We start from the raw sequence: 26,719 nt of genomic DNA on the forward strand, positions 1-26,719 counted from the left end.
CCTTTCTCCCACAGGCGGTTTATCACTCCCCGAAAAGATGGACCACACCTACATCCCACCATGATGGCGATACAGGTGTGATAGTGATTGTGATGATAGTGATATTGATGATGGCGATGATGATGATAATGGTGATTTTGATAGCATCAATGATCATTATCATCATCATTTATATATCACCCCCATAATAACAATGGTGATTATGGTGGCAACAATGATGATGATGACAATGACGATTTCAGCGGTGGTGGCAAATTGCTGATGATGTTGCCAATGAAATCAATGCTGTTATAATGAATGTTACTGTAATGTTATACAAATGTACTGTACGTTATAAATGCAGATATTCAATATTATGTATGGAAACATAAAATACAAACATGTAAATTGCAAACGTAACCTCTACCTGTTTGTCCATATGCAAAAATACATGCATTATAACCTTCAAAGGAATTGTCCAGCAGATCCAGTCCAAGACATTCAAAAACCTTATTTTGTCCTAAAAAAAAAAAAGGAGGGAAAAAAAATCAAATTTATTAATCTACTGTTTATTATTAATTAATCATCAATAACAAAATAGAATTTAATGTTTATATGTATATGTGTCTATATGTGTGTATATGTATTTGTGTCGTTCGCGAAAATGATCAGAATAAACACAGCATATGTTTATAGGTGTAATTTTGCCCAACCTGACGTGGAAATGTACTGAATACAATTACATTTGAAAACAATTGCGAAAAAAAAAATCGCATATATATATGTATATATTCATGAAAACTATAGTATGTGTTATTTCACACTACATACTGGCTGCCTTTTTCATTTCTATACAGTAGTATGTGTCATTTCATACAGCATACTGGCTGCCTTTTAGGCAAAGTGTTTATTTCAAATTAATGGTCCTTGATTTCAAGTCACTGTCTGACCTATGCCCACAATATATCTCTGACTTTTTACTTGTATGTAAAAAGCAAACTCGTACCAGATCAGCTTTGAATGTTAATTTCCATCAACCTATCTTTAACAAGCGTATTGGTAACAAATTTTTTCCGTGTGAGGCGGATCTGGAATAACCTTCCAGTGCACATTCGATCTTCACCATCTGTGTCTCTCTTCAGGTCTAACTATAAAGACTCACCTCTTTAACTAATTATCCCTTTTTTACTATATATATATTTCATTTATTGCTGCATTATTTATTTATGATTCCAAACTTTGCCACTGCTTCTTTCGATTTGTTTACTTGTTCTGTGCTTGGGTTAGGCAATGATTACGGCTGCTTGTGGGTTGTGAGGTGCCTGAATGTGACTATTACTGTATGTGGGGTGCAGCGCTTCGTATCTGCAAAGAAAGGCGCTTTACAAATGTTCTGATTGGATTGGATTGGATTTCTCATAACAAACACTAAACAAGAAATATTTCCTATAAAAAAAATGCTGCAACATCTTTAACTTGTGACTGGTTTGTATTTCCAAAATTCATACTAATTAATGTTTACTTGAGAATGACCTTATCATCTTCAATGCATTTCTGTTATGCAGTGTTTTCAAATGTACTGAGTATTCGGTACATTTGCATGTCAGGTAGGGCAAAATTACACCTACTGTACAGGTATACAGTACATGTTTCTCCTGACGCAAATCCAGTTATTGTCTATTATTCCATCACGACAATAACAATTACTATCAACACTGCAGTACCCGCTGCTTACTTACACTCGAATTCAACCCTGGCCATCAGGCGCAAGCTCGGTGGTCTAGAGGAATGATGCCAGGCTAGTGATCTGGAGATCGTGGGTTCGAGTCCCACCCGAGAACAACTTGCGATTTTTTTCGCAACTGTTTTCAAATGTACTGAGTATTCGGTACATTTCCACATCAGGTAGGGCAAAATTACACATATATATGTTTCTCCTGACGCAAATCCAGTGTCTATTATTCCATAACAATTACTATCAACGCAGCATATGTAGTTTGTGTCTCTTCGTTAAAACGGTACGCGCTGTACGCGCACCCATTGTTAATGCACAAACTTGCACAAACTGTATTTTAGCTATGTGTTAACCATTGTAGTCAAGGGCGAAAACAGGCCTACAATCTTAGCTTATCGTGCTTTAATCACTATGTTTTTACGAATAATTCCACATTTGATGCACATGTATAGACCTATCCCAAGCTATACTGCAAGAAGGGTACCGGTATGCCTAGGTAAGCTAGGGAAATCTAATTTTTACATCTAGCCCTAGCCAAGCTAGGCCTTACCTAGCGATCACAATGATTGCAACGCCGCACACGCGTATTTTAATAACCCAATAAAAGTTTGTGTCACTTTGCGAAAACGGTGATATGATTTGATGGCGGCCTACTGTACGCTTACCTTAAAGACTTTCTTTAGCTGATAATATTAATATTATTTTTCAATATTTTATATTATTTATTTGTATTCAATTTTTAAAAATATTTTATTATTTTTATTATTCTACATCATTTTTATGCTTCAGCTTTAGATTGGCTAGCACCCCTACCCACAGCTCTTAGTTTGGGTGGCTACATTTTTTTTTCGGATTGTCAATAATATGGATGCACAACGAAGAGCTTACGCTATCCTTCTTCAGCATACAGCACCGTATCTTTCGAGACAATGCGATTTGGCCTAGGCTTGACCCTACTACTTGGCTATATTAGCTACCCAGTGGCTTAGCCTAGGTTGTGTCGTTAGTATCTGTGGTCATTTTTCATCGGATTGTCAATGCATACGTACGTACAACGATAGAGCCAAATAAATTGTTGTTTGCGATAATTTTATTATAATTCTCCCTGACGATTATATTCACTGTAGGCCTTCGATAGCCAAGGTTTTCCGACCGGAATTCTAATTATTTTCAATTTTCATTGCCAAGAATGATTGCGTTAGCTTGAGTTGCGCATGCTTAATCGTTGCATAAAAAAGTTCGATTTTTCCGATTTCTTTATCATACCCTCTTCGCAGATGCTGTTTGGTTTCTGAGACGTCTTTTTGATAACTGCGCATGCTCAACAGGGCTTGAAAAGTATTGGATCTAATCTAGAAATAGTTCCCTGAACTACAATCACATGATGGATATTTTACATGTGTGAAATAAATCAAGTGAGCCCTCGTGAGAGTTGGCAAACCAGCGTATCCTTGCCATATGTTGCATCTAGCGTTTAGTAGTTGGGGCAATCTAGTTATAAAAATGAGTCATTCCATGTTATATAGAGCTATTATATAAATGATAGCTTAACAACATTATTGAATGTGTGATTACCAATTACTTATTAATAATAGACAATCTTTAAAACAGATTTTAATACAAAATAATAAAAGAGACTTAATGGTTTAAATATCAGCTGACTGACAGATTTTCATAAAGAACTACAGTCTACTCTGTGTTCATATCTTACACAAAAGGGTATAAATTACAGTTGCATAAATGATTATAGGGTTTTAATAACAAATACATACTGTACACATATTTTACAATCACTAAAATTAGTAAAAAGGTCACATACAGCTTACTGGCTTTCATCAGTAATTAACTAGAACTGAACTGATTTTCAGGTAGACACAAACCCCCACCCACCCACGGTGGCGGCACCAGCGGGCGTTCAGAGTGGTGGAGAAACCTCAACCCACTGGAATAAGAATGATTTTTCACTGTCATGAAGTGTTTAGGGACATGAATGTTGGTCTTTAAAGGCTTATCTAGAATTATAATCATAAACAACAGCATCCCCATTGACTTGCTTTATGTAAACAAAACTGACATTTAAATCCTTTCTTTCAAAATACAGTAAGCCATGTTTAAAATATTGGTGGTGCTGAAAATACTTTTAAATGCTTTAAAGCCCATTTTTTACTAGGTAATATGGCACCTTATTAGCCTGGTCCTTCTTTACCAGGTTAGGACCATACCATGTATTTACCAAGGTAATACATCTACTGGTACTTCATTTTGCAGTGCACACAAATAGATACAGTACATAAGTTACAGGTACACGCACAATTATTGATATAACATTGGACATTAAAATCATTATTGACCATGTGTTCCTTTCCATCCTAATTAATTATTACCGAGACCACGATTAATAATAAGGGTTGATCAATGTTGCACAACGTTCCATCAGGAAAGCACGAGGCCTGACCTTTGTTTTCTGATGTATTATGCCCTCCGTATACAATTGATCCAGAGACTAAATCATTTCCTGTATATTATCTTTCCTTCCTCCTTTCCTTGAGTGAATTCCTAAATGTGGAATGAACTTCAAAAACCAGATTTAATGCCACATTTAACTACTGTCATACTAGCACTGTAGCTGTCTCTTTATTATCAAATAAATAAGTCAGTGGTGACATCATCACTTTTATTTGCACTGAATTTTCCTATTTCCGACTGATCGCTAATCAATATAGTGCCTCCGATTTTTTACATCTTGTGTACAAAAAAGCTCAAAGTTGGGGTAATTTTACTACTGTCTTACAATGCAATGGAATATTTCATTACTAGGCTAAATTATGAACACACATAGCGAACCTAACAAATCTTGCTCTACAGTGCTTGTTAACACTGAAGCCTAGACCATTTTAGGCATAGCCTAGATACAGTAGGAGTAATGGTTATGAGATTAACAAGGTGACGGACTTATAAAACTGAAAAAAATAAGGCAACGCTGAAATAATTCAAATTAATGTTTAGAATCTATTAAACAAGTGTCTACCAGGACGTTAGGCCTATCCTAATAATCAAAATCAATAATATTAATATTCATTTCCATATTGCCAAGTATCGCCAAGAGCTGTGCGAAGAGTATCAGTGCACGTACCACTTGGTACACTTAAATCATTCTAATACGTGCAGCTACTGTAATGCACACACACAGTGATTACTGTAACTACAGTAAGCAACAACCACTTTGATGGATTTATGATATAGGGCCTATAGCCACTGCTCTACAACAACCAGCAGTTTAATTATAAAAGGCCATAGAAAAGGTGATGGACGTCACAACTGAGTTATAAAGCTATTATAGTCAAGTAATTTCGTACAATACAGTATAGGAAATAGAAGCCTTAGGAACCATTATTTCCTTTAAAAAATTCTTCAAGAAATAATATGGCTCCTTTGGCTTCTATTTCCTATAGTGTACTCAAAACGTGTATAATTGCTTAATATTAACTGACAATACTATTTTCAATAAATATGAAACCCTGTATAGCTATGTGATATGCCTAAATATGGTTCTGATAACATCACATCATGGCCATATATACTGTAGGCACTCATGAAATATGCGAATACAACAGTTCTTTTTTGTCAAAAAAAAATAAATGTGGACAGAGAATAAGGAAAATCAACTGTCTTCAATAGGCAACTCTATACAAAGATAACTGAGATGAGGCTAAGTTTATTATCATTAATAAATTATTATTTTTATTATTATTATCAATCATCCTCTTCTTTATGATGCTCTGCATGATGGCCGGCTCTTTAGGCATCTACTTTGATGTTTTACTTGTGTCTCATATTATTATTATTATTATTATTATTATTTTCAATGTTATTACTCGTGTTACATTTAATTACTTTAGTATACATTTTGTATACAGTTAACACTATACGTTCCAAACCATAAAAGATTATTATCATATTGATTAAGTGTAACACTGCAAACCATAATTAAATATGAACTTTATTTCCTTGAATCCGTGTGCATAATTTCTAATTATAGTATAACAAATTGAAGAAGATGGGTACATGTAATATCAATGTTGCTATGTAAGCACTATCGACAATGCTTGAAATTTCTATAGCCCATTACAGTATGTTCTTAGAGCCTTTAATAAATCAACAACTAGAAGGAAAGAGAATTACAATATTATATATTATACTTAACACAGTGGCGTATTATTTATGGGGACTAGAGGCGCACACCTCCAAAAATCATGCTCCCCTTTCCCAGGCACCCCCAATGGAAAATTGCTGAACAAAAGAATTATAATTAAAAAAAATTGTGTAATATCTCCTTTATTTTGCCCGCTTAAGCCACCTCACTTAATCATCCATTGCCTCACTTCCTTCACTGCCCCACCTCCCCTCCCCCATTCCATCAGCCCTTCTATGTTAACACTCATAGAATGTCACTGACTTACTAAAAACTTAAAGATCCTTCACTATCCAAAAGTCCATAAAAAATGCTAATATAGAACTATTGTAAATTAAGCGTATTAATGATGCAATTAAACTGCACATTATCATCCATACACCTAATTAATGCATAATAAGTATGGTATTATTACTATCTTAAAAACAACTGTTATTATAATTTACTATACATACAGTATCTTCGCTCATTTATGAGTCATCATTTATGAGTACATCTTTTTAAAATCAATCTAAATTTGTCTTAATTTACATCAGAATTAGACACCTTGCCACTACAGCATAGCTTATGTCATGGTCAACACCCATTTTCATACACTATTTCTATACTGTACTATTTTTATGGTATTGGTACTGTACCAATTTCATACTGTACACTATGCATCACAGACAATTTGCATAATAAGTAGCATTAAATTTGCATAAAATTACTGTAAAGCCAATCTCCAATTTGAGATGAGAATTATAATATAGGGTACTTCAATAAATTATTCCAATTGTTTTTTGAAAATGAACAATAATTTCTAGATGTTTATGAATCTGGCCCAGATGAAAATATAGGGCATGGAGTTTGCTAGCTGTGGTAAATACCCAGTGCAAATGTACAGCAGTCCTGGCTATAAATTGTCTTAAACCTATACTAAACTGTGGCCTCAAAGCATCAGGGGGGAAGGGGCCATTGGCCGGGCCCCCAACTTTTTCAGTGATAACTGATTGGCTTACGTAATAGAGCCACATTTAAATTCCATCTAATTTAACGAAAAACAATAAAATACTTTAATTAGGCCATTTATCAAAATAAAGTTCTCTGAAGGTTAACTACATAATTTATAGTATACTGTTAATGTGTTAAAGCTTGTAAAAACTGTATTGAATAAAAAAAAAATCTTTCGAATAAAAACATCTTTCACTTGAGATTAGGAATTAGTATTTGTAAAACAAAATAATAGGTTATAAGATTTCTCTATCTGACAAATTTAGTGTACACCCTGTCATGTCGAGTGTTATATTGAACAGTGGCGGATTCATGGGGGAGCCCAGTAAGCACGGACCCCCAACCTCCTATTTTTTTTCAAAATTATAAAAAAAAAATAGAGAAAACAAACAAAATTGTATTCAACAATCTGAAAGTGCCATTTCTGGACATCTAGAGGTGCCATAATCATATTTTTTTTCTTACCGCAGCCACTACCATTGTGGGACTGAGGTGGGTACAGTAGACATTCCACTTGTGTTTATTCCGATTCCTGGACCCGCCACAGTTGAAGTATCATTTCCGGGCTACTATAGAAGGATAATTTTTATCCATTGGGGGAAAAGTGAAGGTTTCGTCGGGGAATACCCATATCAAGGATTAGCCCTCATGATAATTAATTCATTGCGATCGTTTGTTCGGAAATCAGTGGCGGCGGATTCAAGGGTGGGGGTCTAAATTGTTCAATTTTTCTTATTTTTTTTATGCAGATAAAGAAAATTATATTCAAATTTTAAATCTGAGAGTGCATTTTCCGGCCATCTAGAGGTGCCATAATCACAAATTTTCTTCCATCTGCAAAAGTAGGCCTACACAGTGGGGTCCCGGGCTACCTTAAATTGTTTTGGTTTTTTTTTGTAAATGGAGATAGAAAGAAAATTATCTTCAAATGTTATGCCTATAAAGCATGGTTCACGTCAAACTTTTATCTAGATATACATCTACTTAACTAGTTCCGGCCATCTACAGGTGCCATAATCACAAATTTTAATAAATAATTAATAACAATAGTTATTGTAAATACCAAAAAATAAAAAAAAAATTACAAAAATATTGTGCTCAGCGGACTAATGATTAGTGAGTATGAATAGCATGTACAGTATTTTATCATCGTATTACCTACATTTACAGCTGTCACTTTAAGACGTTAGCCTGGTTCACGTCAAACTTTATCTAGATATACCTGTCTTGAAACATGATACAATAATCCCCTAATTGCGTTCGATGCCAAGTTAGAGCCAGATAAAGTGACTTAATTCCTTTATCTAGCTATAATTGAGTGGTTCACATCAAACTTTTAACTTGTTAAGTGGATCTGCATATCTAGATAAAAGTTCGACGTGAACCAGGCTGTTAAGGGAAAAATCTCTAACATTATATGAAGTCAACATTAACAGATAAATCATCATTTAGCAACAAAGATATTAAATTTTAGTATCACCTTGCCTAGCAAAGTCCCTGACAAATCAGTGAGGCATACACTCTTGATATAGATAACAATATACTCCCTTACTAGAACATAAATAGGGATTAGCATCTTAAAGCTTTTTACACCTTGATACTTCTACTGAATATTCTACATATCTACAGTACGTGACCTGTACAGCTCGACATACTTTTAATCATGTTCATGCTACTACACTTGACACTTAATACATGCTCTCATTTCAGCAGTGTACTATAAGCCATGCTACTATTACTTGACACTTAATACATGCTCTCATTTCAGCAGTGTACTATAAGCCTTACTGTTAAAATGACATATGACATCATTAAAAAAAATTTATTATTCAGGGTGGCAATGGAAACACACAAAAAAAATCGGCACATCCTATTTGTACAGGACTTCTGATTGCCTACTGCTATAGTACTGTACCAGCAACTAAATCATAAGGAAGGTTTAGATTGGATTGGATTGGATTTATTGTGTGTAAATGCCAAGGGGTTCAAGTGGTGATGACTGGGCAGTAGGCCTACACCGGGAGACAATCCCCTACTCTTTTACAAGTAGAATGCGCCATTGAAACTTGCATTTAAGCCCTCCAGCTGAAACACAAGGACAGCAGCGACAGGAATTGAACCAGGGGACAAACAGTTTAGCGCACACACAGTTTAGCGGAACACCAGTTTAGCCGACTGAGCTATGCTGCACTCTCTACCTTTATAAATAAATTGTTTAAAAATAGAAATATATTAAAAAACATCAGGTGGTCATATACCTACTGAAGAGTTTTCAGTCGTATCCCACATATTAAACTATGTAGAACTGATTAATAAAACTCAATTATATGTTTATAAGAGTATGCCATAAGCCTATTGCTGGTACATTATATATACAGTAATACATACCTGAAAAATTAGGGCTATTGTCCTCCATGGAGCAAAAACAATGGTCATAATTAAATGTCTATAAAAAGAAAAGAAATTGTATGCTTATTCCAAAAGTATGCAAAGAATGTAGCTTAAACTTTGACACATTGTATGACAAAATATTGATTCAATCACAACTATTCTGTTATTGCTTTTATGTAACAAATTTTGACAGGTTCACAAGTAAAGTAATCATCCCAGAATTCATTTATTTATTATATTCATCATACCACGTTATTACTTCTTTTTTGTTGCGAAAGGTGTACCCTTAATAGGAGTTCTACAGTATTTTGCCTATCATTCTTTATATATATATAGAATAAAGTTATAACATAAGAATACAAATTTTTACCATTGTTATCAGAGTTCTTTACTTAAAATCTTGTTGGGGTGTAAAAATGTCAATGAATTCATATATTTCAGTTTATTTTATCATCCCAGAATTCATTTATTTATATTCATTTTCAATTTATCACCTATTCAGGGGATACCATGTTATTACTTTTTTTTGCGAAAGATGTACCCTTAATAGGAGTTCTACAGTATTTTGCATATATCATTCTCTATTATGTACAGAATAAAGTTATAACTTACGAATTATATGAACTATAATCAAACTAGAGTAATACATATTTGTACCATTGTTCTTTAATTAAAATTTTGTTGGGGTGTAAAAATGTCAATTAATTCATATATTTCAATTTATTTTATTAATTACAGGTCTCCCTCCAACTAAAACCACTTTTGGGACTGGGGTTTTCTCTAGCAACTTTGGTGTCATTATTTAAAGGTAAACGACATTTGTTAATTTGCGACCACAGAAAATTGGTCTCTCATTGGAAGGATGTGTAATTAAAGGACCTGTACTATACTTCAAGTCTATTACAAATAGGTATGGTAACTGGAACTGTAATAATATGACTTGAAATATTCTTTTAAGATATGCTGTATGATTCTTTGCAAGGACATTATTTAATCTCTGATGGAAAATCATAAATACAGTATATTCATCTTTGATCATTACCATTTGCAATTTGTACAGTAGCTATGTCCAGATAAAAGAAGTGCATTTCCCTTGTAAACAAGAGACAGCGTCAGAATCAAATTGTTCCGTTGACTGTAAGCTTTAAATGTTTAAATGGTGGAGGTCAGACCTAATTCAATGACATTCGATTTCAATGTTATCTCCTTTATTAAAATAAATTAAAATATCAAAAAGAATATAATATATGAATACACACCTTTTTTGACTTGCTGTTGAAAGGCAATTATTCGTTCAAATGAAGCATGAAAAAGAAACAGAATACATGAAGTTTAGAAATACTGTATAAAAATACAATGATATACAAAATACAGTAGTACTGCTAAACATACTATAAGGTAAAGTATGAATAGTCCATTAGGTAGTCCAATACAAGCTTTACAGTAAGTGCTTTAATGGGTGGTACTAGGTGGAATATAAGAAGCCAATAAGGAAGTCTTCACCTTAAGATCTAATCTTCACACCCAGCAGTGCAGGGTTCAAGGGGAGCCCAGCCATCTCCCCACCCCTAATTTTTCAAAATTATAAGAATAGTGGAGAAAAAAGAAAATTATATTAAATTTAAGTCTGAGAGTACAGTACCATAATCATAAATTTTCTTACCCTGAGACCCTCCAGCGTGAAATTCCCTCTCTGGGCCCCTTCTAATTCAAATTCCTGGATCCGCCACTGCCCACTGTTCACACATGTACATTTTATAGATATTTAGATACTTTACACCAGAGTGGAAATCTTATTTTCCTGAATTTAATGATTTCTGTCTTGCTGTACCAAACCTAATCAATTGACAAATGAAGCTGTTTTCTCCGTATCACACTATTAACAACTCCCTGGTAATATTTCCTTCATCAATGCATATTTTTCACAACTGACAAGGCTTTCAATACAAAACCTTTTACTGAAAGCATACTGATAAAGCATGTGGCCATTAATTTGAGTATGCAATGTTTTTCCAATTGATCAACTGTACAGTCCTACTAAGTACTGTAGCTTCTTTGAAAAGTGCCATGCACGTCATTTTTAGATGGGTGACTGTTATACAAATATTGACTGCTCATGAGGGGAATGGTGAAATCTATTGCCCTGAAGTGATGTGGAGACCGTAGCCTAAGATAATCTACGGTCTCCACATCATCTCGACTAGCTAGGCCGAATGAATAGATAGGCCTAGGCGATCAAAGAGTGTGTCTAGCATTCTTTGCTTATTTCATCAATTTCAACAGCACCCATCGTCTTGCAATATATTTGTTGAATATTGATAAGATATATTTAATTTTTGTTTTGGTGCTTCTGTTATCGGCTTCATCAGGAAGTAATGCTAGGCCTAGGCTAGTAATTCTTCATCTCAAAACTAGCAGCCTCCATATTTGTTTATCGTCTACTCGCTGATCCATGACACGGTCAGGGGGATAATCTCGTCGTAGAGGTCGCAGTCCCCCTTTACCTTCAGCAGCGCGATGTAGTGGGCCTAGAGTTTGCACATCGCGACAGTTCAAAAAAGTACTATTTTTTAGGGGAATAGTACTTTTTGAGGGGAATAGTACTTTCTATTGCCCCACTTCTTAACCAATCAGATGCCTAGAATCTATGTATGAGGTATATAATAAATAATATTTCATTGGCAATTTTACTACTAATTTTCCAGGATGAAGAATTAGCAGCTTGTGCTCTTTCATAACACTATACAGCTGGATAAATTATTAATTATTCGTATAAAATTATTAAATTAGGATTTTCATGGAGGCTTTATACTGTAGGTTAAAGCAATCTTTAGCTCTGCATTAAACCTGGGCTTTTGCTGGGGAAACCCTATTATGTAAAATTTATTTTAAAAAAAAAAGAGGTAGGTTTATATTCGAGGTAGGCTTACTGTATACCTGAGGAACTAAACAGTACACTTCTTTTTTCTTTTTTTTTTATAAGAACACTGAGGCTGAATTTGATTAAAACTTAAAAACAAAATAAAAACCAATTCAGGCTGAGGTAAAATGTCAAATGAGGTTTTTAATTTTTTATGTAATAAACTCTATAATACAGTACAGTAATATACTGTTATACAATAACAATTTTAAGAACATTTTTTAGCCTGATATCGGCATGAAAAAAACATAACATTGAGCCTGGGGAAAATTTGATTGGTTCACAAAGAGTGGTATTTTAACTAAACTGTTGTATGACTGACACCTAACCTTGTAGGTCTGCCACTTTCGGGTTCAGTACTAAACACCCATAGATTAAGGGGACTTCGACTGAGAGGCTTATTATTATAGTCTATTGTAATTTTTAAAATAAAGCAAACTGTGTATTCTTGCAAAATACTGCCACAGTACTGTACTTCAAATGCTTCAGTCTTTTCAGTATACTGTAGGCCTACTATTCAATTTTGTGGCCTGTAAATCAGGCGTCTGAATACTAATGCCTACAGCGGCTATTTGCTCTGACAACTGTCTACGGCCTCGTTTCTTTCATGAACTTCAAACATGTAATTCCTGCTATTGAGTTTAATTAAGGTGCATGAGGACTGTGGCTTAAATAACCAGGCTGTTATTTCTGGTTGACTGATATGCAAATATAACATGACTACTATGTGCTTTGGTTTTTTTTATTTGGCCTAGAGCATACAATTTCAGCAGTGTATTCCTACACTATAGAATCTAAAATCGTTGCCTCTTACACACCCCTCTTAATATAATGAAAAGTCTTATTTCATTTACTGGTATCCATATTCGTATGTTCGTTCAAAAAAAAAAAAAAAAAAAAAAACAATTATCTAAAAAAAAAAAAAAAAAAAAAAACAATTATCTACAATAATGTATGAAAGAAAAAATAAATTGCAATAATCAAGGAAAAAGGAAATTTCACAAACGTTTAATTGTCATTCGCATACAGAAATTAGGTTTGCTCACATAAACCTGATGAGAACACAAACGTCACCATTGTCCATGGATTCTCATACTTTGTTAATCGTGATTGAGCAATCACTGTCCCTGAATGCCAACTCAACAGACTCCGACGCTACAGTATCCCAACATTTTTCTCATGATGTGGTAAATTTAATTGAAGTTCCATATTTTTTAATGGTTCTCTTGATTTTGTATAATTTTTTTCATCAGGTAATAATATGAGATTTATTGTATACATGATTGTAACTATCATTTTGAATGTTTTGTTGTGCAAAATGCACAGTTTATTCCAATTACTGTACAGTATAATAGAATTATTAACAAATGATAAAATAATAATAAAAGACCACAATAAATGTCGAAACAAGAAGAAACATTTCTCGTTATGTTTGACCTTTATACAAAACAAGATTTGAAAAGATAAATATAAGGATCAAATGAAACATTCAGATTTTCTTTTTGATATTTATACTTATACTTTTAATCTATAGACTTCTATGTGCATGTATGAGGCAATTATAAGCATGCTGTAATTTGGACAATACATTTTTTAGATTAGAATATGAATAGGTTCCAATGTATTAAAAAGTGCACAGGTAGGACTATAAATTTCATATATTCTATCCTCCCAAAAAACCTACAGAGGCCTTATTAGTACATTAAAAATAAATGATGAAAAGAAAAAGGAAGTTTTAATACAATAGTTTAACTGTGTCAATCAATCAATCAATCAACCAATAGAACTTCTAATGACAAAATAAATATGTCAAGTTTAATTTAGGTAGCACGGAAGGTGAAGATTTAATTATGAAAATGCAACATATCAAAGGTCTTAAATGAATCTACTGGATGCCATGTTGTTGACTGATATTCTATCCTGTATTGAAATGCTACCACAAATTAATTTGTTGCCTGGAAGCCATTTACTCCACATCTAATACCACAGTGATTATACCAAAGCCACAGGGACCAATTTACCTGCCACAACTAATCATAAGACATCACTGAGTAGGCCTACTGTACAAACTTTTGAGATCAAAAGAAAGAACTGAATACTTTAGTGGCAGATTCAAGAGGAGAGAGGGGGATGAGCTGGCCAAGCCCCCTCTCCCTCCCTCCTAAATTTTTCCAAAATTATTTTTTAAAATGGAGAAAAGTGGAAAATATCAATAAAATTTAGGTCTGAGAGTGCCTCCGGCCATGAGGTGCCATAATCATAAATTTTATTACCTCAACCCCAACCATGGTGGGGCTGAGGTTGTCTGTGAAAGTCCCTCCCTGGACCCCCTCTATTTCAAATTCCTGTATCCGCTACTAATCTAATTGAAAATTAAACATGGTATGATAAACACAACACATCTAGTACTGTGTTTGTTTATTTCTGGAGAATGTTATATAAATTTCTGTTAGAAATATTTTTTGTCAAATCAAACAATAGTGTATGATCACATGATGACTATAAAAAAAATGTTTATCAGTGTTTTGAAGACATGATATATACTTACTCATTATACTCTTCGTGCCCAAAAAAAATAGCGACCTTTATGAATATTCATCAAGGTCAACAATCACGTAGCACAAATGGACATGAATTTTTAATTCATTTAATTTATTTATTTAATAAACAAAATAATTATGCTGGGAAAATTTTTTAATTATATTCAATAACAACTATATTAATGATTAAGTTATTTTGGCAACATTGTAAAATATCAAACAGATATCGGACTGAAAAATGCCATGTGCCTAATCTAGGCATAGGAAGTCAGATCACGTTCAATAAATTTTTTTTAATTACTGCATTCAATTTTTCATACCATTATAATTACTTTCAAATTCCCAAGGTCATACAGAATCAAATCTGAAATATGTCTACATTAAATCTATCCATTCAATCAATACACAGCTTGGCCTTAAACACAAAATAATGTACTACCTGTATCTGTATTTAGACACAACAATACATCATCTACAACAATTCAGACAGAACATCAACTTTAAGCATACAATATATCCGACTAATTATCAGGTTATGAAATCTATTAGAACTCAACTACTGCTGCCAAGACTAACATATAACCCTGTGGAAAGGATGGGCACAAGACTATTTTTGAGATTGACAAAAGACAATGAAAGAGATTGGCACATGATGATGACAGATTGGCACAAGCCTATAAAAGAGATTGCCATAAGAATATAAAAAAAATTATAAAGGTCAAAACTTCCAACTATTCTTCAGGTTGACACAAGACAATGAAAGAGATTGGCAGATGATGATGACAGAGAGATTGGCACAGGAGGAAGACAGATTGGCACAAGCGTGTCAACGATACACTCATGACTGAAAGAGATTGTAAGGTGGAAACGTTGAATCATGGTGTATCTCTCCTTATTCAGAGAAACTTTCATTCTGTAATCAGTGGATCTGTTGGAGATTGGTAGAAGAGTGTGTGAATCAGAGATTGGGACAATACTGTAAAAGAGATGGCAAAGCTTGAAACGTCCAATCATGGTGTCTCGCACAATATTTGGAGCAACTTTAAACATAACCAATGCATCTGTTGAAGATTGGTGCAAGACTATTAGTGTTAGAAAATCGAGAATGATGCCCCAAGACATGCCTTCTTTAAAATACTGTGATAAACCTTGAAAACATAATAATTGAATTAGTGTCTTTTCTATTTACAATTATATTTCATAATATTTTTATATTTTTTGTTTACAGGTGATGATTGATTATCACTGTTGGTTTGTTAAATAAAGCTAAAACAGAATTATATTAAATACTGTTTACATATTCAATACATTATTACTGAATGAAAAAAAATCATTATAAAATAATAATATTCTGACATTAATCTCACATTTATCTCATAAATATTCATATTATATACTGTATCTCATTTTTAATGAATGTTCATTTTAGAATATTGGTGATTTAATTTTAGGAAGCTAGATTATTTAAATTCAAATAGTAGGAATTTACATAATAAGAGAATAATATTGAATACATACATATAGTATTCTTTAAGTTACTTAGTTGATAAATCTTTAGATGCTGGAAGGTCTCAATTATTGGGTTACAGGAGGGCATAACTTTATCAATGTTACCATGATCAATTTTAAATATTATACCCTGCAATAATATTATAAATTAAAATATTATTTCTTGTTTCATAACCATATTATATCCTAATATTAATCTATTTTTATTTTATGAAATAAAAAATTAATTTGAATATTGACATGAAACTAAAAAACAGTAAAAAATTAATTGTGTAAGGTTACTGCAATTTTTAAATTATTAAATAATTGTATATTATGAGATGGTAAATCTTAGAAAAATCTTTGTAATTGCACAAGGGCATCCAAGCTTAACAAATCAACAATTTCGTGCCTAATCTGATTAGAAATGTACATGCCAATTACTAATCAACAACAAAATCCATATCAAAACTCAGTGAACCCATGATGCTTAGCCAGCTTGAATATTCATAATTCAATATTATTACTACCACTACTGCATTGATTTTTGATGACTCATGGTTCTGTAGACTTGAAAACCTCCAAGTGGTTTGTATTTTACAGACTTCTAGATGTACATATAACAAGACATAATGTTCCATAATGCACTTGTCAATTGTAGTCTGGAACTATCCATACTTCTCAGATTAAATATGTCACAACAAGTTACTATACTGTAGGCCTAAAGTATGTAATACACATTGTACTACTATACTGTATTTTAGAACTACATTAGCTACTAAATGATGCCTTTCTCAAATAAGCGCTGCAGTAGAACTCTAGAAAAAGCAACATGATGTTTATTGGATTATAAAATAAGCATTATAATAGGACTACAGTACAGTGTTGTCCAATAGATCCATCTTTCTACAGATTTAAAAATAGTGATCAAGTGTTTTAGTTGTATCAGATAGGACTACTGTACCATAACTCTAGGGGCCTATTCTTAAAAATGTTATATGTAACACAAAAAATATATTTTATTTTCTCATCCGGCAAGATGTTTTTGGTGAACTTTGCTTTCTTCAGCTAATAGACTTCAACAGTGATTGAGTTGGCTTTCTGACAATCCTTGGTAAATTTAATTTACCATATTTTTGAAATTTTATAAACTGAGTGAGAATTTCAGAAACATTTATTCAACTTACTATTTACAGTAGTACTGTAGGCCTCATGTTTTGTTAGATGTAAATATTGAAAGTCATAAAAATGTATGTATCTGCTTATCAAATTCTTTAAAAGAAATCATGATTTGGCTGGTACTGAAATAACACAAAATTTTAAACAACCATTTTTTTTTTATTTCACATTAATCTTTTTTTTAAAATACTAGACATACCATGTGGCCAATTCAGGTCTCGTGATGATGAAACTCAATGGTTCACAATCAATCAATTTTACACAATTTGCATCACAATGTACACACAGATGTATAGACAGTAAACAAAGAGAATATAAGTGGACATAACACGCACAACTGCTAATAATATACTGGAGATATACACACCCCATCAAAAAGTCTCATCCTACTTATCATGATCTAAAATGGTTTATCACTCATGCAACACCAGTAGCCAACTCTAAGACTGCTGAATTTATAAGTGCTAATACTTATTTAAAGATTTTTTTTTCCTAATTTCACAAGATCATAAAAATAGAAAATCATAATTTTTGTACAAATGTATTTATTTTAATGAATATTTACTTGTAATATTGCTGATGAAATAAATGTGATTGATTATTTTATTCTGTTTACACAATGTCTACAATTGTCCACATTTTTGTATATCTTGGTAAATCAGGCCTGACGTTACCATCAATATTGATGAGAGGCGGACACAATATACGCCATGAAATACTCACACCTAGCACTGAAACATAGCGTGAGCCACTTCACAAACTGTCAACAGTGCAAGCTGTGGTAACTAAGCATGGCCAGCCAAGATTGGTCAGTGTGCGGTTCAAAACCTCAACGAGGTTCAGAACCTGAATGGAAATTGATGCGCCAGTCTTCCCCGAAGATAATTTTCTTCTCTATTGAAATCACATCACCATCTTGTCAAAATCACCATTAACCATTTCTATTCTATTACATTTTACCAATATGTTCATAATAATTGTAATCACCTACATTTTTAATATCATACTGAAAACTATAAAATAAAATCTATCACTCCATCCCAAGCTAGTATGTCATAATCTTAATGTAAGTTTGAGACCACGACAAGCAGTTTAAAGCTCTGTCAAGATTATCAAATTTCCTTTGACTAAAAACTATTGTATGCCCACATATAGTTAATGATGTGCCTATATATAGTAATGATATGATGTCACCATGACCATATTTAGGCATGTCACATGTTTTTCTCCAATAAAATTTGATAGTGTGGACAGGGCTTTAGTTGTATTTCAGTTCAAATTTAATTATTACAGTCAACACCATGACTGTAATAATTCCCAAGTCGTTCTGACAGCCTCATACTGTACGTGTTGATTTTTTTTTTTTTAAACAAATTTATATTGAATAATTTGACAATAAAAGCCAACGTGCTTTACGATTGATACTTTATGACTCCCAAGAAAATATTGATGACGACAATTATCCAGGAAGTAATTTGGAAAGTGAAAGTGAGGTAAACAGTGTAGTTTCTAGCCCTAGGCTAGGCCAATCACGATAGTGCTAGTGCCAGCAGTGGTAGTGATGATAGTTGTGCGTCGGGTTGATGGATGGCTATGGTAGCGGTACAGGGCCTGGGAGGTGGTGGTGATGATTGTAATAAAAAAAAAAAAGCATATTTTGTTGATATAACTCAGGGTGAGGGTGCCGCAAGATGTAAATAATGCAGGGTTCAAAGGGTTAAGCTCTGAAATTATTTAATTTCATTTGACAAAACTGAAAAAGTTAAAACCAGTAACCACTTGTTGTTTGACATTCTGGAATCTACAATTCGTTTCCTCATTCACACAAAGGGACAACGTAAATATACAGTAATATAGAGGTCTCTAGAATTACAGGAACTGTCAGCTACCTTGCCAGGGACAGTACATACTGTACAGTCAAATGATACTTTGTACATAAACAAATTTACAATGTCTAAACATGATAAAATCTAAAGAGCAGTGCCATAAACTATGGTGCGATGTACTGTATTCAGCCAATAGTTGGCAACTTGCAGTATGTAACTAATGTACCTTTATCAGTAGGCCTAACTCTTTACCAGAAACATAAAGCATGAAGAACTACCACATATTATTATTAATTAAGTACTGATATTATTGTTTTTCTCACATTGGTATACAGTAGGCTTAAAGTCAGGGTGTGTTTTTTCCTACAGTAAGAGACAACATTTTCAATGTACTGTAACAGAAGTTGATCATTTTTTTAAAAATATTTTTGGAATATATATTTGTCTATGTTTTGATCTATCTAATCTATCTCATGAATATCTTGAAAGTTATCAAATACAGACTGACATAGTATTGAGTTGAATCTCACAATATTTGTGGCGAAGACAAGCCAAACCAGTCACTCGTCGCAAAAATCGATTTTGAGTTATTAATACAGTGTTAGATAGTAAAATAATAGCTATAAAATGGTAAAAAAATCATTCAAATTGGACATTTCCTTATGAAGTTAAAAGCGTTTAACCACACAGCTGTTTAAAGAACAATACTGTACAGTATATGAGAAATATAGCCGTCAAAGTTTATGATTTCAGGCATTTCTCATGCAGAAACTATCTTTGAATCCTTAAAAAGTATTGTTTTAACATTGAAAATGGGGAAAATAACAGCATAGAATGATGTGTAGATATATAAAGGTTAGTTTAGTACAATAAAATAGATTTATAAAAATTTGACATTCCAGCATGTTTTAGCCATTTTCTCTGAAACACGATTTGCGACGAGTGACTGGTTTGGCTTGTCTTTGCCACATTTACTTTTTTCTGTTGTTACATTTAGTTTTGTTTTATCCAAGTGTACCAATGAATCTTACCATCACTCTTTACTGTATCCGCTGAAGGATTAATATCGCCAAATAAAAATAAAGAAAACCCTCAAAAACGAAGAAAAAAGTTTAGAATCCTCAAATTTACTGGTGGCAGAAATTTCAGGGTATGGTATGCAAAGATTTATATAATTTAAACACACATATTAATTTGTTTCTAAATCTAATTCACATGAAAGTTAATATTTTAAATACTGTACAAATTAAACAATTCCATTTTTTTTAAATATATAATTTATAAAACTTAAATTACCTTAATTGCAGTGGCAGCTGTAGGATATATTTCTGGGGGGAGCTAAGCTGTCCAACATGAGGGGCTGAGTGAGATAACGGAGCGCTGTAGGTCCGAGCTGGGGTTTGGTTTGGGAGGGGGATGTCCCCATCAAAATGAGATTTTTTTTAGGGACCTCTGGATGGCTGGAAATGGCACTCTCAGAATGTGACAGACATGTGTTGGCATGGCATAGGCATATTTATTTTTTGTCTGACTGCCCGACGAGCTCTGTCCAGTGGAAGGCTTGACCTGTCTGATGGGAGGCTTAAGCCCCCTGTTCCCCGCTGGCACTGCCACTGCTTAATTGACTATTTTAGGCCTCTGATACTAAATTTGTTTTTAAAATATATTATTACTAATGAAATGGAGCAAAATGATGCTGGAATTACACTGAGCCCATAACCAGATTGTAAGGATGCCCTACAATACTTCATTACAGTCATTCCACTTTACTGTAATTAATTGCTGGTACAAACTACGAACAACTATCAATGTCAATAATTATTTTAGAGATAATTCACTCTATGGATGGGTATTGAAGATACTGTAATCCCACCATAGTCCTGGATGTCTGTGATTAATATGGTATTTTGTTAGATCTTTATGGCCAGATACAGAGTCAAATACCCAGGTTTCACATCACAATATACCCAGTAGATATTTACAATAGATTGCCAAATTATAAGTGACTATAATTTAGAACTTAAATGTGAACCAGTACTCAGGATATTTTAACAGGCTCCAAGTTTGTAGATTGAATCAATTTGAAAAGGATGGCCACTCAAACATGAAAAAGAATGTAATGTAGAGTGAAATAAAAATGCAACAATAGGACTAGTGGTTATCTACAATATTTAGGCTTGTTCTTACGGGCCGAATAACATCACTCGCATGCCAGAAATGGCCCCTGGGCTGCCAGTTGAGAACCCCTGGTCTAGGTTAGAATATGTGGCAAAGACAAACCAGAACCAGTTATTCGTCCCAAATCGTGTTTCAGAGATAATGGCCTAAATACTGGAATGTCAATATTTTTTAAATATATTTTATTTCACTAAACTAACCATTTTATCATGCTATACATCATGCTATGTTGTTTTTTTTTCCCATTTTCAATGTTAAAACAATAATTCTTAAACAATTTGATGATGCTGCCTGAGAAATGTCCGAAAACATAAAATTTGAAGGCTGATTTCTCAAATATTGTTAGCTGTATGTTTAAACTCATGTAACTTCATAAAGGAAATGATTTACATGATTCTTTACAATTTTATAGCTCTCATTTTACTGTTTAACCCTGTATAATAACTAAAAATCAATTTTTTGCGAGGAGTGACTGGTTTGGCTTGTCTTTGCCACAGGTACTGTAATAGGCCAAGATATAAACCATCCAAAATTTAAGATCGCAAATAAACCAATCGTGTTCTATTCCAGTTCCTGTTTGGTCACGCTTGATTGACTACTAATATTAATCGAGACAATATAGACATGCTGTAGTTTGAAAGCATCTTTATTAGATTACCTTCATATTTCATTACTATAGTAATCCGGTTTTCTGAACATAGTGTAAGTCGGAAGTGAACCAGGTTGAGTCTAGAAGATAATCAAATTTCAACCCTTTGAAAGCAGATAATACAATCATTAATTATCTGGACTTCCACTTGAATGAGATACAATACAATCCAGATAAACAACCAAGTGAATTCCCAAACTCAAATGATACTGTAGAATCTGTTTTTACATGCTTTTTAGTAGCAGACCCAGGAGAAATATTCCCAGTTGGATTAGCGAAACTGTATTCCTAATTAGTCTGTTGCTCGATGGTAATCCTTGGTGAATGTTCATATTTCTCTACTGATGGATTTCCCTATCAATTGCCAGGCCTATTATCCAGGAAATTCATGACGGCATCCACATTTATTTTTCTGTTGTCATTGGTTTACTGTAGGCCTACTGTAATCATCCCATCTTCAATGCTAAATGTACTACTGTACTGGTTAAAAACTATCTGCCTATTATAGCCATAATATGTAGGCCTATGTTTCTCGTTCTTTCTTACTTTTCGACATTCAATGCTTTTTTTTCTTGTCTAAGCCATTTGAGTTTATAAATAAGAATACAAGGATAGCAATAATAAAAAGAACTCGTTTAGGAATCATCCTAAACCTGTGCACAACAATGGCCTGTCACTAAACCTGGACAGAGCGATCCACATGCTACGTCATCACAAATCTAGTTCAGAGCATGTACAACAAGCATTAACGAGATTCGCAATTTCAAAATGGATCATATTATGTAACTGAGTACTGTATGATAAAATCAGTCGTCATATTATATAAAATTGGTAAACTTCTCCTTTCTCCTGGTTCACTTAGAATTTTATAAGAATGTGTTTCTTTTTTGGGGGAGGAGATCTAATTAATAGGAATGGATTAATTCATAGCAACATGACATATAGCTTACCGGTCTTTCCCAGAGAATGGTAATAAATATGTGGTATTTCCTTCCATCTCCACACAACATTTTGTTCCAAGGCTTATCTCTGCAAAAAAGTAAATAAATAATATCTCAAAACAATTGAAATGCTTTGAATAACTCATGAATATTTGTTGTGAACTTTGAATGAAACTGCCTTGAGTAGACAGGGTCTAAAGTATCCTGTATATTGCGGGAATGACCCAGGTGGTCTCCAGAATCACACCTCCTGCATATTCATGCATTTGCATGTTTTTACTACTTTATTATCAATTGTCTTACAGTCTGTTCCGGTGGGTACCACACTGTGATGCAAAATTAAATTAAATGTGTTAAGAAAGCTTTTCAACTAATACCCATTTCACACTGATGCTATTTTGCAAATATTAACAACTTGTAACAAGTTGTAACCAGGTTTGGATGAGTGTGAAACAAATCCTTGTAAAACTTTCCGAGATTTCACAGGGGTCCCCTGAGTTATCTCGGAACAAAAACAGACCATCGCGAGGCCTGTTTTTTTCCTGAAATCTTCCGAGTTGTTGTTGCGCATGCGTCATGTCCATATTTTGACCTTTTCGCGGGCTGTGTTTTTTTTTTATCAGTTCGAACGAATGGCGGCAGCGATAGAAAACGTATCAACATTACTACCATTTGTTAATAGGCCTAGACCTAAAATTTAAAAAAATCTTGCTAAATTTCAAATGTCTGATGTAGAAACAATCACGAGGCTTCGTAAAATACGCCGACAGTGAATCATTATGATGCTTGTCGCACTGATTGCCTCTAACAACAATGGTGAGCTACCGGCCGGCGGCCCGACTGCGCCTAGCTAGCCTAGGCCTATCTTTCTCGCCAGCTCGACTACAGCAAGCGAGCTACAGTAGGAGTTGAATTCGTTTTACTCTCCGAAGGCTAAGGACCATGGAATAATTATAATCTTGTTAATTCGGTACCAGGCCTAGTTTAGTAGTTGATATGTAATTCGGACAACCTACAACTATCCTAGGCCTACTAGTACTACCCTAGGCCTCTAGGCCTAGTCATTATTCTTCCGAGTTTTCCCGAGATTTCTCATGGTTTGAAAGTGCATGTGTGAAACGAACCAAAAATCTCGGAATATCAAACTTGTTACAACTTAATAATAACAACTAATAATAATTGTTAAAAATTGTAATATTTTCTCTTAGTGTGAAATGGGTATAAGTCTTCCAGATGTCATTTCTTCCAACTTGGGTGAGGTCAAAAGCTATTACACGAATCACTTTTGAGGTAGGTATTGAACATCAAGGCAGTGGCTAGAAATATACAGTAATACCGTACTGTAGGCCTATGCTATCTTGGTAATGGTACAGTACATGTAAGTGTTCCTAGTGATTACCGAGACAGCATACAGTACCATACGCTATCTTACACATCAATAGGTGTTTCACTCTTCAGAGTTGCCATACTCATATTATGTGAATAACCAGTGGATACATTGGTTAATACGTGTGTACAGTAGTTATTTTTTTTTTGTTTCACATCAAGCGAATTAAATTGTCCCTATCAATCATTTACAAGAGGCCTACTCTGGTGGAACGCAATTTTGTATTTTTTCACATTTAAAACATTTTTTTAAAAATCCCCGCCCTGTCTCTTATACACATCTAGATGTGTATAAGAGACAGCCCCCGACGAGGGGTCAGATTTCCCCGACGAAAGCAAAGTGGGCATGGTCAAGCTTCGATTAAAAGGCTTCGAAATTGGTACGGGGGGGGCGATGCCCCCAAAAATTTTGACAATTTAGGGGTTTCAAAGGCTTGTTTAATCGATTTTAGAGTCTACTAATATGTAGAAAATATATATAATTTTTTTTTCTCCCTGACGAATTGTGCTTTTTCTCCCCGACGGGGGGAGGGGGACCAACTCTCCCCGACGGCAACAATACGATAAAATGTATAAAATAATATATAAAATATAAAAAAAGACACATTTTGTGTGAAGACACCTCACATTTATCTTACTGCCAAAAACTGACAGACAGTGTACAGTATTTGAAGATGATTGAGTTATAAAGATTATCCATCATGCTGTGCCACAGACCAAAACCAACAATGGCAGTGACTGACAAGATAATTTGCCCATCGTCAGCTGATGATAGGCCTACACAAAACGCCAGAATGAAGAATCGCACATTTAGCAGAAAATTACAGGTGATCAAACACCGTGTTTGCTTATATGTGTGATTTGTAGTTTTGTATGTAAGGGCGAGCAGAGAAAGATCTACAGTATGGTAGACAAAAAGTAAACATCCACATGGTGGTACGATCGCACCGTGGGAACTGGTTTTAATAAGTGAGTGTTCATAACAATGTCAATAGCCTACCTCGTCTGCTGAAAGGCCTAACACGGACCGCTACTTTCACTTTAGATTTCGAAGACATTGTTGCGTATAATAAATAGCTAAGTACATGAAAACTAAATCATTGTTCTTAAAGTATATTTAGCATCCAAGAGTTTTCCATGTTTGTAATTCCGGTAACAGTTACATCCACAAAACACCTTGCAGTCTGTATCTTTTATCACCAGCGTATTCCTTAATCCTATCTGTTGTGTGGTACTGTACTGCCAGTCCTATCGACCAATCGTAGAGTGTATACGTACTAATAAAGAGGGCGCAAATCATATACAATTATTGTTCAACTTTATTTTTAACCTGTCTTCTTCTTATTTTACGACTTAATTACTTAATTACGCTAAATTGTTTACTGTATATTCTGTCTCTTATACACATCTAGATGTGTATAAGAGACAGCTGTGATGCAAAATTAAATTAAATGTGTTAAGAAAGCTTTTCAACTAATACCCATTTCACACTGATGCTATTTTGCAAATATTAACAACTTGTAACAAGTTGTAACCAGGTTTGGATGAGTGTGAAACAAATCCTTGTAAAACTTTCCGAGATTTCACAGGGGTCCCCTGAGTTATCTCGGAACAAAAACAGACCATCGCGAGGCCTGTTTTTTTCCTGAAATCTTCCGAGTTGTTGTTGCGCATGCGTCATGTCCATATTTTGACCTTTTCGCAGGCCGTGTTTTTTTGTTTAGTTCGAACGAATGGCAGCAGCGATGGAAAACGTATCAACATTACTACCATTTGTTAATAGGCCTAGACCTAAAATCAAAAGAAATCTCGCTAAATTTCACATGTCTGATGTAGAAACAATCACGAGGCTTCGTAAAATACCTTAACTTTCAAATTTTGAAAAAAATTATGGAGGGTGGGCCGTCCGCCTGGGCCCCCTTGAATCTGTCACTCATCATAAAATCTGTCTCTTATACACATCTGGAGGGGGAGTGCGGATATGCTTTTTAATGTATTTATATAACAAATATAGTAGTTATGACAATATATATATATGACGATATTCTGCTAGGCCTACGTATTATCGGCGAAGCTCCGGTTTCAGATCTGATAATCAGATCATACCATTTTCAATGGGTCATGCAAGTGCATGGTAGAAGCATCTGTAATAGTCATATTTGTAGACTGTTAAAAAAATGTTTAAAGTAGTATGAGCCTGCACCTACAACTTTATCTACATTCACACAAACTATATATACCCCTATTATATACATTTAGCACACTTCAACGACCAACTGGACGATCAAACTCATCCTAATCATGGAGTTATAAAATTAAAAT

At 33.9% G+C, this 26,719-nt stretch overlaps 1 protein-coding gene across 10 annotated transcripts in view; it reads right to left on the bottom strand.

Annotated features, from left to right (window-relative positions):
- Window positions 1-25,625, bottom strand: part of LOC117103656 (kinesin-like protein KIF13A) — a 96,046-nt gene extending 70,421 nt beyond the window's left edge. For 9 of the 10 annotated variants that reach the window (XM_033244257.1, XM_033244248.1, XM_033244252.1 and 6 more), the window contains exons 1-5: window positions 25,398-25,625; window positions 23,021-23,099; window positions 10,550-10,562; window positions 9,288-9,345; window positions 407-499 (exon numbers count right to left, since the gene is read on the bottom strand). In XM_033244257.1, coding sequence (XP_033100148.1) covers window positions 407-499; window positions 9,288-9,345; window positions 10,550-10,562; window positions 23,021-23,099; window positions 25,398-25,455 — 301 coding nt within the window. In that variant the 5' untranslated portion in view covers window positions 25,456-25,625. Of the gene's footprint in view, window positions 1-406; window positions 500-9,287; window positions 9,348-10,549; window positions 10,563-23,020; window positions 23,100-25,397 lie in introns of those variants that run through there. The other variant, XM_033244253.1, reaches the window with a different exon arrangement.
- Window positions 25,626-26,719: the final 1,094 nt, after the last annotated feature.

Source organism: Anneissia japonica, unplaced genomic scaffold (genome assembly GCF_011630105.1).
Source record: "Anneissia japonica isolate Jap-2015-1 unplaced genomic scaffold, ASM1163010v1 scaffold288096_len198612_cov187, whole genome shotgun sequence".
In the NCBI taxonomy this organism is placed as follows: domain Eukaryota; kingdom Metazoa; phylum Echinodermata; class Crinoidea; order Comatulida; family Comatulidae; genus Anneissia; species Anneissia japonica.